Here is a 13,085-nt window from a genome sequence, read left to right on the forward strand (position 1 = left end):
GCACCCCAACCCCCTGCCCCTGAGCCCCCTGCCTGCACCCTGCACCCCAACCCCCTGCCCCTGAGCCCCATGCTGCACCCCCATCCCCGGCCCTGAGCCCCCTGCCTGCACCTCGCACCCCAACCCCCTTCCCCTGAGCCCCCTGCTGCACCCCAACCCCCTGCCCCTGAGCCCCCTGCTTGCACCTTGCACCCCAACTTCCTGCCCCTGAGCCCCCTGCTGCACCCCAACTCCCTGCCCCAAGCCCCCTGCTGAACCCCAACTCCCTGCCCCAAGCCCCCTGCTGCACCCCAACCCTCTGCCCCGAGCCCCCTGCTGCACCCCAACTCCCTGCACCTGAGCCCCCTGCTTGCACCTCGCACCCCAACTCCCTTCCCCTGAGCCCCCTGCTGCACCCCAACCCCCTGCACCTGAGCCCCCTGCTGCACCCCAACTCCCTGCACCTGAGCCCCCTGCTGCACCCCAACTCCCTGCCCCTGAGCCCCCTGCCTGCACCTCGCACCCCAACCCCCTTCCCCTGAGCCCCTTGCTGCACCCCAACCCCCTTCCCCTGAGCCCCCTGCTGCACCCCAACCCCCTGCCCCTGAGCACCATGCTGCACCCCAATCCCCTGCCCCGTTCCCCCTGCTGCACCCCCCCCCCCTGCCCCTGAGCCCCCTGCTTGCACCTTGCACCCCAACCCCCTGCCCCGAGCCCCCTGCTGCACCCCAACCCTCTGCCCCAAGCCCCCTGCTGCACCCCAACCCCCTGCCCCTGAGCCCCCTGCTTGCACCTCGCACCCCAACTCCCTGCCCCTGAGCCCCCTGCTGCACCCCAACTCCCTGCCCCAGAGCTCCCTGCTGCACACATCCCCCCTGCCCCAAGCCCCCTGCTGCACCCCAACTCCCTGCCCCTGAGCCCCCTGCCTGCACCTCGCACCCCAACCCCCTGCCCCTGAGCCCCCTGCTGCACCCCAACTCCCTGCCCCTGAGCCCCCTGCTGCACCCCAACTCCCTTCCCCTGAGCCCCCTGCTGCACCCCAACCCCCTGCACCTGAGCCCCCTGCTGCACCCCAACTCCCTGCCCCTGAGCCCCCTGCTGCACCCCAACTCCCTGCACCTGAGCCCCCTGCTGCACCCCAACTCCCTGCCCTTGAGCCCCCTGCCTGCACCTTGCACCCCTCCTGCACCCCAACCCCCTCCCTAAGCCCCCTGCTTGCACCTCGCACCCAACCCCCTTCCCCTGAGCCCCCTGCTGCACCCCAACTCCCTGCCCCTGAGCCCCCTGCCTGCACCTTGCACCCCTCCTGCACCGCAACCCCCTTCCCCTGAGCCCCCTGCCTGCACCCCAAACCCCTGAGCCTCCTGCTGCACCCCAACTCCCTGCCGTAAGCCCCCTGCTTGCACCTCGCACCCCTCCTGCACCCCAACCCCCTCCCTAAGCCCCCTGCCTACACCCCAACCCCCTGCCCCTGAGCCCCCTCATACATTCCACACCCCTCCTCTACCTCAATACCTTGCCCTGAGCCCCTTCTTGCACACCGCACCCCCTCCCACACCCCAACCTTTATGATGTTTGCTTTTAAAAAAATAAAATAAAATGTCCTGGGTGCCCACCCTAATGAAATGTGCTGCGCATGCCTATGGTCTAGGCTGTGGAATGGACTCCCACTGAGGAGAAGTATGACCATGGAACTGACCACTCCCAGCACTAAGTGCAAACTCAACTTAGGTTTCCCTCAATTATGTCTTCAAGTAGACATCTCAATACACAACACACCCATTCACACCCAAAAAGCTACTCAGATGCCCTAAAACTATCTCTCTTATTCTCTTGAGCCTGGCAAACCCTTCATTCATGCAAAGAGACTGGTCCTTTGCTCATGAGACTCCTTGCATGAGCAAACACTGGTTTGCAGGACTTAAGTGGCTTTTGGAACATTGAGATAAACATGTCATTAGATCAAAGTTTGTGAAACTTAGCATCCTTAGGTGGCTAGTGTGGAAGGAAGTATCTTAAAGCATTGCTGAGAACTAGTACAGGTGAAAAACGTGCAAAGCACTCCCAGGATGTGCAAAAAGGAGAGTTTGTGCAGTTGATTATGGTCTCTAGAGGACAAAGCAGCTTTTTTTGGATACTTCATTTCTACAGTGAACCAGAAAAGCTAAATTTGCTGTCAGGTTATTTTGATGGGGGTTTTGAGTGGAAAATTGTATCATTTTAAAGAGTAGAACATTGTTTTATAACAATGTACACTTGCAAAATTAATTATAGGGAACCAAATTAGCAGTGCGTAAGGAGATAACTGAAAAGGGGAAGCACAGCTGACTAGAGGAGAATAGTAACACATGAGAAATTATGGGGAAAGAGAGGCCAATTAGTATTGGAAGGCTCATTTTCTTTCAACACATACACATACCTTTCCTGAGGCCATGTCGTCATTTTCTGAATGGCATTGGCCCCCTCATCTGGTGTTATTGGCTGATGTTAATGATTCCTTCTGCTATTGAGTGCTTGCTCACATGCTCCTGTTTCAGTTTTTTGCTCATCCCTCTCTATTGTGTTTTTTGCCTAATTGTATCTTGCTCTGCAACTGTAAAATACACAGCTGTTCAGAATTATTCAGGATTTTTTAAATCGGGAAATTAGAAGTGGGATTCTGCACAAAAAAGCATGGTTCAGTCTTAACATGTAATTGCCGATATTAACCAGCAGAACTTTGATTTGCCGTGTTGGAAGCGTAAACAAATACTATTTGATACAAGATAATGTATTAGGGTGACCAGATGTCCCGATTTTATAGGGTCTTTTTCTTATATAGGTTCCTATTACCCTCCACCCCCTATCCCGATTTTTCACACTTGCTGTCTGGTCACCCTATAATGTATTCACTTTCCACCTCTGTCATCAACAAATTTAACATATTTCCAGTTAGTGCTTTAGACTGGATCATGAGCATAGCTTGAAAACAATATAGATCTAGGCCCCGACCCTGTGGGATTCCATTTTATAGGAACTGCTCCTTATTCCCCACAGGGTTACAAAGCTTCACACAAGTTTGCTCACAAGAGGGCTTTATAGCGAGATCATGTCATGCATTCTAAACCTTATTTAGTCTCAATATAGGACTTCAGTGCTTTGGTTTTCAGAAAAATCTTCACTGGGGCTGAGGTTACAAAAGCCTTTTGGGGATAATCTCACTAGGATAATTAAACGTCTGTGTAATTATTTTTCTTCATATGTGCAAGAATTATTAAGTTGTATTTTCATGCAACACTTGACCAGTTTTGCATGGCAGATTATAGAAGCATACAGTAATAGGGTTTGAATGCTGGTAAATAGACGTACTGGATTACACAAGGAGATCTTATTCAGAAGAACAGTGTGAATCTTGATTACTTGACATTATGGTTATGGGTCATCAACATCAGTTTATTAAATATTGAAATGGCATATTGAAGAGTTATAGCAGTCAATAGGAATGAGCACTGAAGAAATGCCTGTAAATAAATAAGTAAAAAAATTTCTGCATGACATATTTAAAAACATTTTTAAAACTTCTCACATTTCCACACTTAGAATGACTGACATTATCTCTGAGTGCTATTAACTGACCATTCTGTATCAGCTTGTAGTCTCGTTTACTCAAAGGAATGACTGACAATTGCCTTTCATTTGAATGAGTGGATGATATGAGACAGCTGTGCTGGGACAATGACAGTTTATTATATTATAGTAAAATTATATGACAAACAGAACTTTGTCTCTGCACTGGAGGTTTATGCGGTGTCAAGGGATGATAAAGGGGAAGTTTCAGCAAGGCATAGGTAAGGTAGGTAATATATTACCAGCAACTATTGCTTATTGTGACAAGTGGCATTACTTTTGGAGAATAAACATTTTTATATCCTCAGGGAGAAAGCTTTAGAGACTAGAATTTTCTGACTGTAGAATTTCTCTTTCTCCCATTGACCTTTGTCAATAAATCCCCATGCCAAAGCACCCTTTGTTGTTGTCTCTCTCTCCAATTTCCTGTGCCAGGTCCTAAAATAGATGAAAGTGCTGACTAAGTGTTTCTCAAGAAAGTGATTGTTATGGATACCTACACCCTTTCGCACACTGAGAAGTGGATTTTGAACTGCCTGAGCTCATGTTGTGTAGGACTTCCTGAAGCAGATATGCTATTATAGTTTTTATTCCTTCCTACTGGGATGAATTCCAAGCCAGTAAAAGGCAAACTGAATTAATTCAACAATGACATATGCCACTGGAAACTGTTTACATTTCTTAGCAAAATTGGAGTTTTCTTGTCCATGTTTTTTTTTTTTTAATGCTGAAGTAAGGCATATACTGGGCACAGTTACAACAAGGATACATTATTTGCTCTACCACTGCTCGGTGTTCTCAGTTTAAAAATGAAAGATTGAAAGGCTGATTTTTCCTAGAGTGCAGAGAAGAATAAAGCTCTGTATCCTTCTTTTCAATGTATCAGTTTCTCAACATTTTGTTCATGTTACGCAGCATGCTGTCTTTTAATCTGATTCTCTTCTCCTATACTGAAGAAGGCACCTGCTGGCAGTCCAGATGTACTGCTAAAGTCTTCTAGCATCAACAGTCATCTTATAGCAACTTTCGCTGATGTTTTTATTTCAGTTCACTCCAAACATCGCTTAAGCAGTGAAAAACACTTAGTTTCTTTTCAAAACCAAGAAACTAGTTTTTTCTCTCTAGTGGCAGATTGTTGCTTGGCCATTTCCACTTGGAATCTCAGCCATCAGCATCAATGAATTGTGCTTGCTATTCTACCTTTTGACATATTGAGCTCTTTCTTCTTTTCACATCTGTGGCAAGATGGGTATGAGAGGTCAGATAAGCACAATCTCCCCAGTAGAATAAATAAAAGGAACATCATGAATATTACAAAAGTATTGTACTTAATTGCGGTGTGTCAAAACTCTGTGTTTGCTAAGGGATGTGAATTATTTCATGCAAACTAAAATATACATTTTTATGCCAAAGCGTAAGGAGAGGATCATGTATGGAACACTCACCTTGTAGGAGAGAAATGAAGTAATATTCTGTCTGGCATGGGGTTGCTGGTGGTATTTCACTTTCCTAGTAAGTTTTAATGAACCATACGTTTTAATTTACTCTTCTCTACCACTCTGATCAATAGTACTGACACACACACACACACACACACACACACACACACACGTTGGGATGCTTAATTTTTGTTAAAGCGATTTGAGTTCCACTGATGAAAAGATTTTTCTTGCTCTGAACTACTAAATGAAATCAAATATCTTAATAGTGGTATATTGTTAGTGTATTGCAATGACTGAAGCATACAATGTGAAATAGATTATAAGCTTTAATGTGTAGTGCACACATATTCTAAATAAAAACTCTGAATAATGTGTCTGAGACAAGTTAGTGCAAAGCCGGTGCCCTCTGCAACATTTATTCAGTGAGGTTAGAGACTAGGAATGATACTGGCTATTCATCTTTCTTGTGATCAATTCTGCACTCAGTACACGTTCACTTCCCCCCAAACATCCCTCTGATTAGCACCTCATTTAGGCTTGGCTGCCAAAGGGCATTACCTCTATCAGCCTACTTCTTAAAACTAGAAAGATTTCTTGCTGGGCTTGCAACAGCCTATGGTCTTGCTCTGTTTTCAGCCGTCTGGCAAAAGCATTTACAATTAACCTTTACTTCTATATTGTTTGAATTTTACTCCTGCCTATGGAGGAGTATAATCTAAATGCTATTAAAATAGAGTATGACTTCATATTATGTGACATCCAATTATCTGTGTTTTGCCTACCTATGGTGAAAAGGCAATTATGTTTCTCTGGTAAGATTTGCTGCTGTATCAGAAGAGATGATAATACAATACGGAACAAGAGCATGGAATTGCTCTAGTCAGAGAAAACACATGGCGAGGTGAGGATGAATAAACAAAAAGTCAAGTGTGTATTTTTCTATCTTTGTTCAGATCTGAAGCCATTTACAATCTTCCTTACCCTGCCACTTCTTATTGATATTTGCAGAGCAGCCAGCAGGATGTTTAAGTAATGCAAAATAAATGACAGAAACTGCACCCAGTAATTGTTCATTTAAGCTGTTGTGCAAGAAAGTTTCACTTTTCAACGTTTTGTGAATTTGCACAAGGTAGAGGGCTTTTTGAAATACGTAATGATCCTTAAAATGCAAGTTCTTATGGAGCGAGGTCCCTCTTGTCATTATATGTGTATACAGTTTCTAGAACAATAGGTCCCAATACATGACTGAGGCCTATACTTTTGTGTATGCAAGGCCCTATCATCCTAGTGTTATTTCTGCTGACTCATCCTGATATCAGCTGCCAGGATCTTGCCATAGTTTTATATAAAACCTGAGAAGTAAGGATTTCCATAGTGGATTGCAACAGATTCCATCTGTCCACCCATTTCAATAATCAGTGTTCTAAAAGTACCTTCATATGTACTAACTCAACAGACCTTAACAATTCACCGAACATTATGATGTGCTACTGGATGAATAACATGTTGAGGTTTTTTCTAAGTGCTGTTATTACAATAGTGCGTACATTGAAGTACATTTTACACAGAGCTTTGTAAAAGAGTAAAACACATTCCCTGCCCCAAAGCACTTACAAATGAGGGGCATGAACCTGCAAACTTTACTTACCACGCGGAGCTCTTAATTCATTGACCTGGGGGAATGACTTCTGATGGTAAGAGTAACGCTTGGATCCTGTTTGCAGGACCTGGCCCTAAAATTGGAACTAGGTACAGTAGTAGAGTCCAGTTGATGCATTGTGTATGCACCATACTTTCATGCTGTAATGCTTATATGAAAGTGAAAGATTAAGCGACACTTTTGAAGGTCCAGTCTCTGATTATTTGCTCACATCATGTGAACTGGAGTGAAACTGGAGTGATGGAAGTTCTAATTCTGTGTATAAATGTAGTCATTGTAGCATCATTCTTTTTATTGGTACTGATTATGTTCATTATATGCTTACTGTACAGCAGACAAGAATAGCTCCAGTATGGCAACCAGACCTTCTCCTGGCAAAATGGAATGGATCATCCCTCTGATTGTGGTGTCGGCCCTGACCTTTTTGTGCCTCATCCTTCTTCTTGCTGTGCTGGTTTACTGGAGGTGAGCCCGTTTCCTTTACATTGGGAACTGACTGTGATTTGAAAGAGTGTTGGGGAGTGTCTTTTGATTATATCCCTGTATTTTTTATTTTACTGGCTGTGACGATGATGGATGCATTAGATATCTCTAGAGGTGTTAGGACAGCCGTATTGGTTAACTACCCGTATATACTTGTTCATTAGCCCGTTTGCTTATAAGCTGACCCCCCCAAGATGGATAGGTAAAAATAGGAAAAATTGTATGACCCTTTCATAAGTCGACCCTATATTTCAGGGTTTGGCAAACTTTGGCTCCTGGCCCGTTAGGGTAAGCCGCTAGCGGGCCTGTACGTTTTGTTTACCTGGGGCGTTCACAGGCACGGAGCCCCTCAGCTCTTTGTGGCCGTGGTTTGCCACTTCCCGCAGCTCCCATTGGCTGGGAACGGCGAACCGACAGGGAGCTGAGAGGCTCCATGCCTGCTGACGCTCCAGGTAAACAAAACGATAATGTATTAGATATTCAATTCAATGATTCCATAGAGTTTAAAATAATAAAATTTTGGTGTAAACCCATTTATAAGCCAACCCCCGCTCTTTGATGCATCATTTTTTTCCAAAAATATTCAGCTTATGAACACGTATATACAGTATTTCAAGTGTTTCGGGTATTGATTTTCATGAAGATGAGATGAGATTAGTGATAGCAATGGCCAGAACCACTTGTAACACAGACTAGTGTCTCCTCAGTTACCTCTCCTTAAATAGCTGTAAGAACGCACATCAATCCTGACTTTTGGGAAAGATGGTCTTGTGAAAAAGGCTCACTGAACCGGGGTTCTGAGTTCTAGGCCTGTCTTGGCCACAGACTCCCTGTATGATCTTGGACAATTCACTTAAGCTCTCAGTTTCCCCATCTGTAAAATGAGGACAATAATCCTTGTCTACCTCATAGCAGTGTTTTGGGGTAGCTCAGTTGGTAGAGCATCAGACTTTTAATCTGAGGGTCTAGGGTTCAAGTCCCTGGTCAGGCAGAAGGACTGTTCCCCCTGTGATATCCCCCAAGAACTTCAGAAGGCATCTTTTGAGGATTCTCCTCAAGGATTCTCCTTGACTTCAGTTTTGGGGGGATAGCTCAATGGTTTGAGCATTGGCCTGCTAAACCCAGGGTTGTGAGTTCAATCCTTGAGGGGGGCCATTTAGGGAACTGTGGTAAAAATCTGTCTGGGGATTGGTCCTGCTTTGAGCAGGGGGTTGGACTAGATGATCTCCTGAGGTCCCTTTCAACCCTGATAGTCTGTGATTAGTTCTGTAATATTAGTGAGGGGCCCAGATACTACTGTAATGAAACACATAGTAAAGCCTATGGGAATAAAATACAATAAAAACAAACCCTTCAGATTTCCTCTTCTGAAGAGATCCTGTTGGTTAGTCCAAGTTGTATATTAGTTTAATGATGGGGATGATAGTTACCCCCGAGGGAAGTAGGTTTAGCATCACTAAACTCATCTCACTTTAGACCTAAAACAGATTTGATTCTAAAGCATCTTTCTAGATGTACCTGAAGCCACTGCATCTTTTGTCTTCTGTTGAGATAAAGTTATTTGATAGAGTATCAGAGGGGTAGCCGTGTTAGTCTGAATCTGTAAAAGCAGCAAAGAGTCCTGTGGCACCTTATAGACTAACAGACGTTTTGGAGCATGAGCTTTCGTGGGTGAATACCCACTTCGTCGGATGCATCCACGAAAGCTCATGCTCCAAAACGTCTGTTAGTCTATAAGGTGCCACAAGACTCTTTGCTGCTTTTATTTGATAGTTTACCTTAGCATGTACTCCTGTGGAAGACAGGCTCTGAGGAGAGACCCAGGGCTTTTCTTCTATGGAATTTACCATTTCTTTTCTAGAAGAGACTCTGTATCCTGAAGGACAGGAGGCATGACAAGTTCAGAAAGCCCTGGAGCTCCTGTCCAGAAAGGAAAGGTTTAAATAGCAGGGCCGGGAAACAGCAGGTCTCTACTGGTTAAATCTTTGCCATCCCAGTCCAGAGCTTTCAGACCCACTTGCTGTCATGGGGACCCAGATGTTTAGATGGAGTAACCAAGCCTGGGAAATGGGAGAAGGCTGTTTCAAGGTTCTAGCACAGATCAGCGGTGTTGGATTTGGGTGAAATGTTTATCACTGATGTCAGTAGTATCAGTGTTCGTTTTGGTTTGGGTCTGTATCAAAAGAACTTAAGTTTTCACTGTTCTTTAAAACCATTTTTCTTCAATTGTTGAGCACAAATTTACAAAGGATTAACCCAGTACAAATGTCAATATTGATTAATATAAATAGTTTATTTCACAAACAGCTTAAATAGGGCATGGGAGGGGTAGTATCATTAGAAATCTGTGTATTTTAATCATTTTCCATAAAGAACCAATTTAGGGGACTACCAGTCTATCTTCTAAAACATCTTTGAGCAATGATTAATTGACCAACTTGATGGATCTGGAAAGTTCAAACAAATATTAATAAATAGGCAACAGTGCTCCACAGTAAAATCTTTTCAATTAACGGAGGCAAATAATTAACATTGCTATGAGGCTATCATGAATACAGTGGTAACATTAATTAGTTAAAAGATTAAATTGTAAAGACTCCAATGGCCCCCCATAGCTGGCCTTTCTTTCATTGTATATCATCTTTCTAAAGTCTGTCCTATTTTTCCTCCAGATACACAAACAAAGAGGCAAATTTCTCATCCATGCAACACCATTGAAGTAAATGAGGTTCTACAGGCACAGTATGATAGAGGGTAATATTTATCTCACAGTGATTTAAAAGGCCCTTCTCAGAAAAAAAGGCTTTGAGGTTGAAAAAAAATCTTAATGGGAGTCATCCAGGAAAATGGTTGTGTGGCACTGGGAGATTAACGTATATCCTTTATTTGGGAAATGTTGGAACTTTTGGTACAATTTCACTAATGCACTGTGAAGAGTAATTGAGAAGACTAGTGTTGGATTTGCTGAAGCGGTAGCAAAAATTTGCTCTAAGATATACGGTGGAATTGCAGTACCTGCTTCATCACCAATATCTATAGAACAACTGTTAGTAAATGCTTTTAATGGAGATGGCTATATTATAGGTGGCTAAAATTAAAATATAACTGAGGTTCAACACTTATCCTTAAAATGTTTCAGGTGACTTTTTAGGAGATTTAATTTGCTCAGTAACAACAAAAAACTACACAGAGGAAGGAAGGAACATGAGGAAAGACCTTGATTGAAACTCAGTTACTTATTTGATAGCATAAAGGCACAGGAACTAGTCTTTGTCTATTCTATAATTTGCATGAGTAATTAACCATTTGTTAACAGGTTAATAAGAATTATGAAAACTAGACATTAAACCCCATCACAACAATGGATAGCCTCTCTATGTATATAATCTATACTGAAAACTCATGGAGATTCAATATTATTTTAGACATGAAAAATATACATTTGGACCTCTACATGAAGCACAAATATATGAATATAATTAGCAGTCTAAAGGTATTTATGAACAAATATAAAATAACAAATTTGGAGTCAATAACCAAACCACAAGGGTACACATTAGATGTTAACAGTCAGGCCATATATACTGAGTAGGAATTAGTTTAAGATTTTGTGTATGAAAATCCTTGAGACTATGAAACTAGTATATAAGGGCAATAAGAAAGGCAAACAGTGATGTTTCTGACTGTACAGAGCATTGGCAATGAAGTGGTTACACTGCATTTTGAGTGCCCTTTTCAGTTTCTTCACTTTCCTTAGGAAAAATAATGTATTTACATTGGTGGGCATTTAAAATAAAACAAACCCACCCACGCAATCTAATGTAAAAGTTAGGAAATTAAGATAAACTGGGTCTTCAGAAAGAAATAGTTAACGGGAAATGGGCAACATATGGAATAATTTGCTAAATAAGGCCATCGAAGCAAATAGCATGAAAATGAGTTTGAGACAGATTTTTCAGAGTGGGGAACGTGCTATTGAAGTATAAGCACAAAAAGCAGTTGTTAAGAAAAGATAACCCTCAAGGGGACAGGCGTGTTGGTCCAAGTGGTCTTTTCCTGTCCAGCAACTCTTTGTTCTTGTGTGAGAAAAGCATTAGGAAACTCCTACCGAGAATTAGAAAATTCAGAAGAGACATGGATTACCCTTTAGCAATGCATTTTGAGGGTAAAACAACTTGATATTTTCACTTTTGGGGATTTGAGAGACTAGATGATTTGAGAACAGAGGTGACATAAATAGAACATTGAAGCAGAGCAAAGCCTTCTGGTTGTTTGTATTGTATTGACGCCCTAGCATCTAGAGGTCTAAATAAGAAGTTAGATTTTTTTGTTTGTGAATATATATAACAAAATTAACTCTCTTCTGATCCTTTGCAACTGTCATGTCATGTTCTATAAATGAAATGTTTCATAATATGTAGATGTAAGGGAACAGTTTGAAAATTGAAAGAGCAAAAGCTTTTCCCACCTTTTAAGGTGTTGAACTTCAGTAGAGTATTCAGTAGAAAATCTTTACAGTTGGAGATATTTGAGAGTTGCAGAGGGGGAGGTTTAGGTTGGATATTAGGAAAAACTTTTTCACTAGTAGGGTGGTGAAGAACTGGAATGGGTTACCTAGGGAGGTAGTGGAATCTCCTTCCTTAGAGGTTTTTAAGGTCAGGCTTGACAAAGCCCTGGCTGGGATGATTTAGTTGGGTTTGGTCCTGCTTTGAGCAGGGGGTTGGACTAGATGACCTCCTGAGGTCCCTTCCAACCCTGAGATTCTATGATTCTATCAGAGTGGTTTGTCCCACTTCTGTATGAGATTCTTGATTTGCAGGGGCAATTTGTGCTTCCTACTCCCTTTGCCTGAAGGAGATTGGACAAACGAAGACTGTGACATGATTGATCTTTGAATGAGGAGGTCACTTTATTCTCTCTAGCACTGCTACCATCTGAAGTCATGAAAAGATATTGCAACGTGAATCCAGCAATTTTGGCCTCTTTTTTACACTCGTTTTCTTAACATTTTTTTAATGAAGCTGTAGTGCAAGGAGGGCTGTGTTATTATAGGGGCAAATCAAATGTCAGCATAATGAGGCTGAAAAAAATCCCATTGCCTGATACCCCAGAACAATGAGCTGGTAGCTTCCTCAGATATCCATAGGACAACCAGAAACCCAATCTTTGCATTATAACAGATTCGGCTTGAAATTTTACTGGTGTTGGTTGTGAACCTCTGGTTGCTGGAGTAGGAGGAATGAGAAGTCCATCATTTCACATTTCACTTTTGTATACCTTGGTTCACATCTTTCTTCACATTTGAAAATGAGTTTGGCAATCGGATCTTTAGCCCCAGTGCACATGATGACTGGAATGTCTGGTCACACAAGGTCTAAAACAAGACGACTTGTTTTATGCCTGGAATGAAGGGCATTAGTAGAGCGGCAAAGGAAAACTAGCACAGTACTTATGCATACTGTGCTTGGATTAATAGTACCCCACTCCCGCTAAATAAAGTTTGTTCTAGTGACAGTTAGCATAGGAATACTGAAGGGAGGTGAGAGTCTAGTTATGAACATAATCACGCTGGTGTGCAGGAAGGATATTGAGACAGTTGGCTGCTAGTCACAGAAGTACTGATGGAAACAAACCAAAAGGTTTGGATGTGCTTACGTGTGCATAGGTTCCTTTTCTCTGGGCTTTGAGAATTGAATGAAATACTCCTAGCCTCCAGGTGTAGGGTGTGTGTGTGTGTGTGTGTGTGTGTGTGCGCGCGCGCGCAAGAGAGAGAGACTGTCCACTTAACTTTTCATATAGCAAACCAATTTGTGTACTATGTTCTGCCCTGATATGGCATGAGACATGTTTATGGTTACACAGCTGATTTCTGTGAACTCTGTTGCAGATTAAACCTTTGTATGGTGGTACTTGTA

General features: G+C 42.7%; 1 protein-coding gene across 3 annotated transcripts in view; it reads left to right on the plus strand.

The window, feature by feature from the left end:
• Positions 1-13,085, plus strand: part of PTPRG (protein tyrosine phosphatase receptor type G) — a 569,213-nt gene that overhangs the window by 475,059 nt on the left and 81,069 nt on the right. For 2 of the 3 annotated variants that reach the window (XM_045023224.1, XM_045023223.1), the window contains one exon: positions 7,020-7,152. In XM_045023224.1, coding sequence (XP_044879159.1) covers positions 7,020-7,152 — 133 coding nt within the window. The remainder of the gene's footprint in view (positions 1-7,019; positions 7,153-13,085) is intronic. The other variant, XM_045023221.1, reaches the window with a different exon arrangement.

The sequence above is a fragment of the Mauremys mutica genome, chromosome 7, assembly GCF_020497125.1.
Source record: "Mauremys mutica isolate MM-2020 ecotype Southern chromosome 7, ASM2049712v1, whole genome shotgun sequence".
NCBI classification, from domain to species: Eukaryota; Metazoa; Chordata; order Testudines; family Geoemydidae; genus Mauremys; species Mauremys mutica.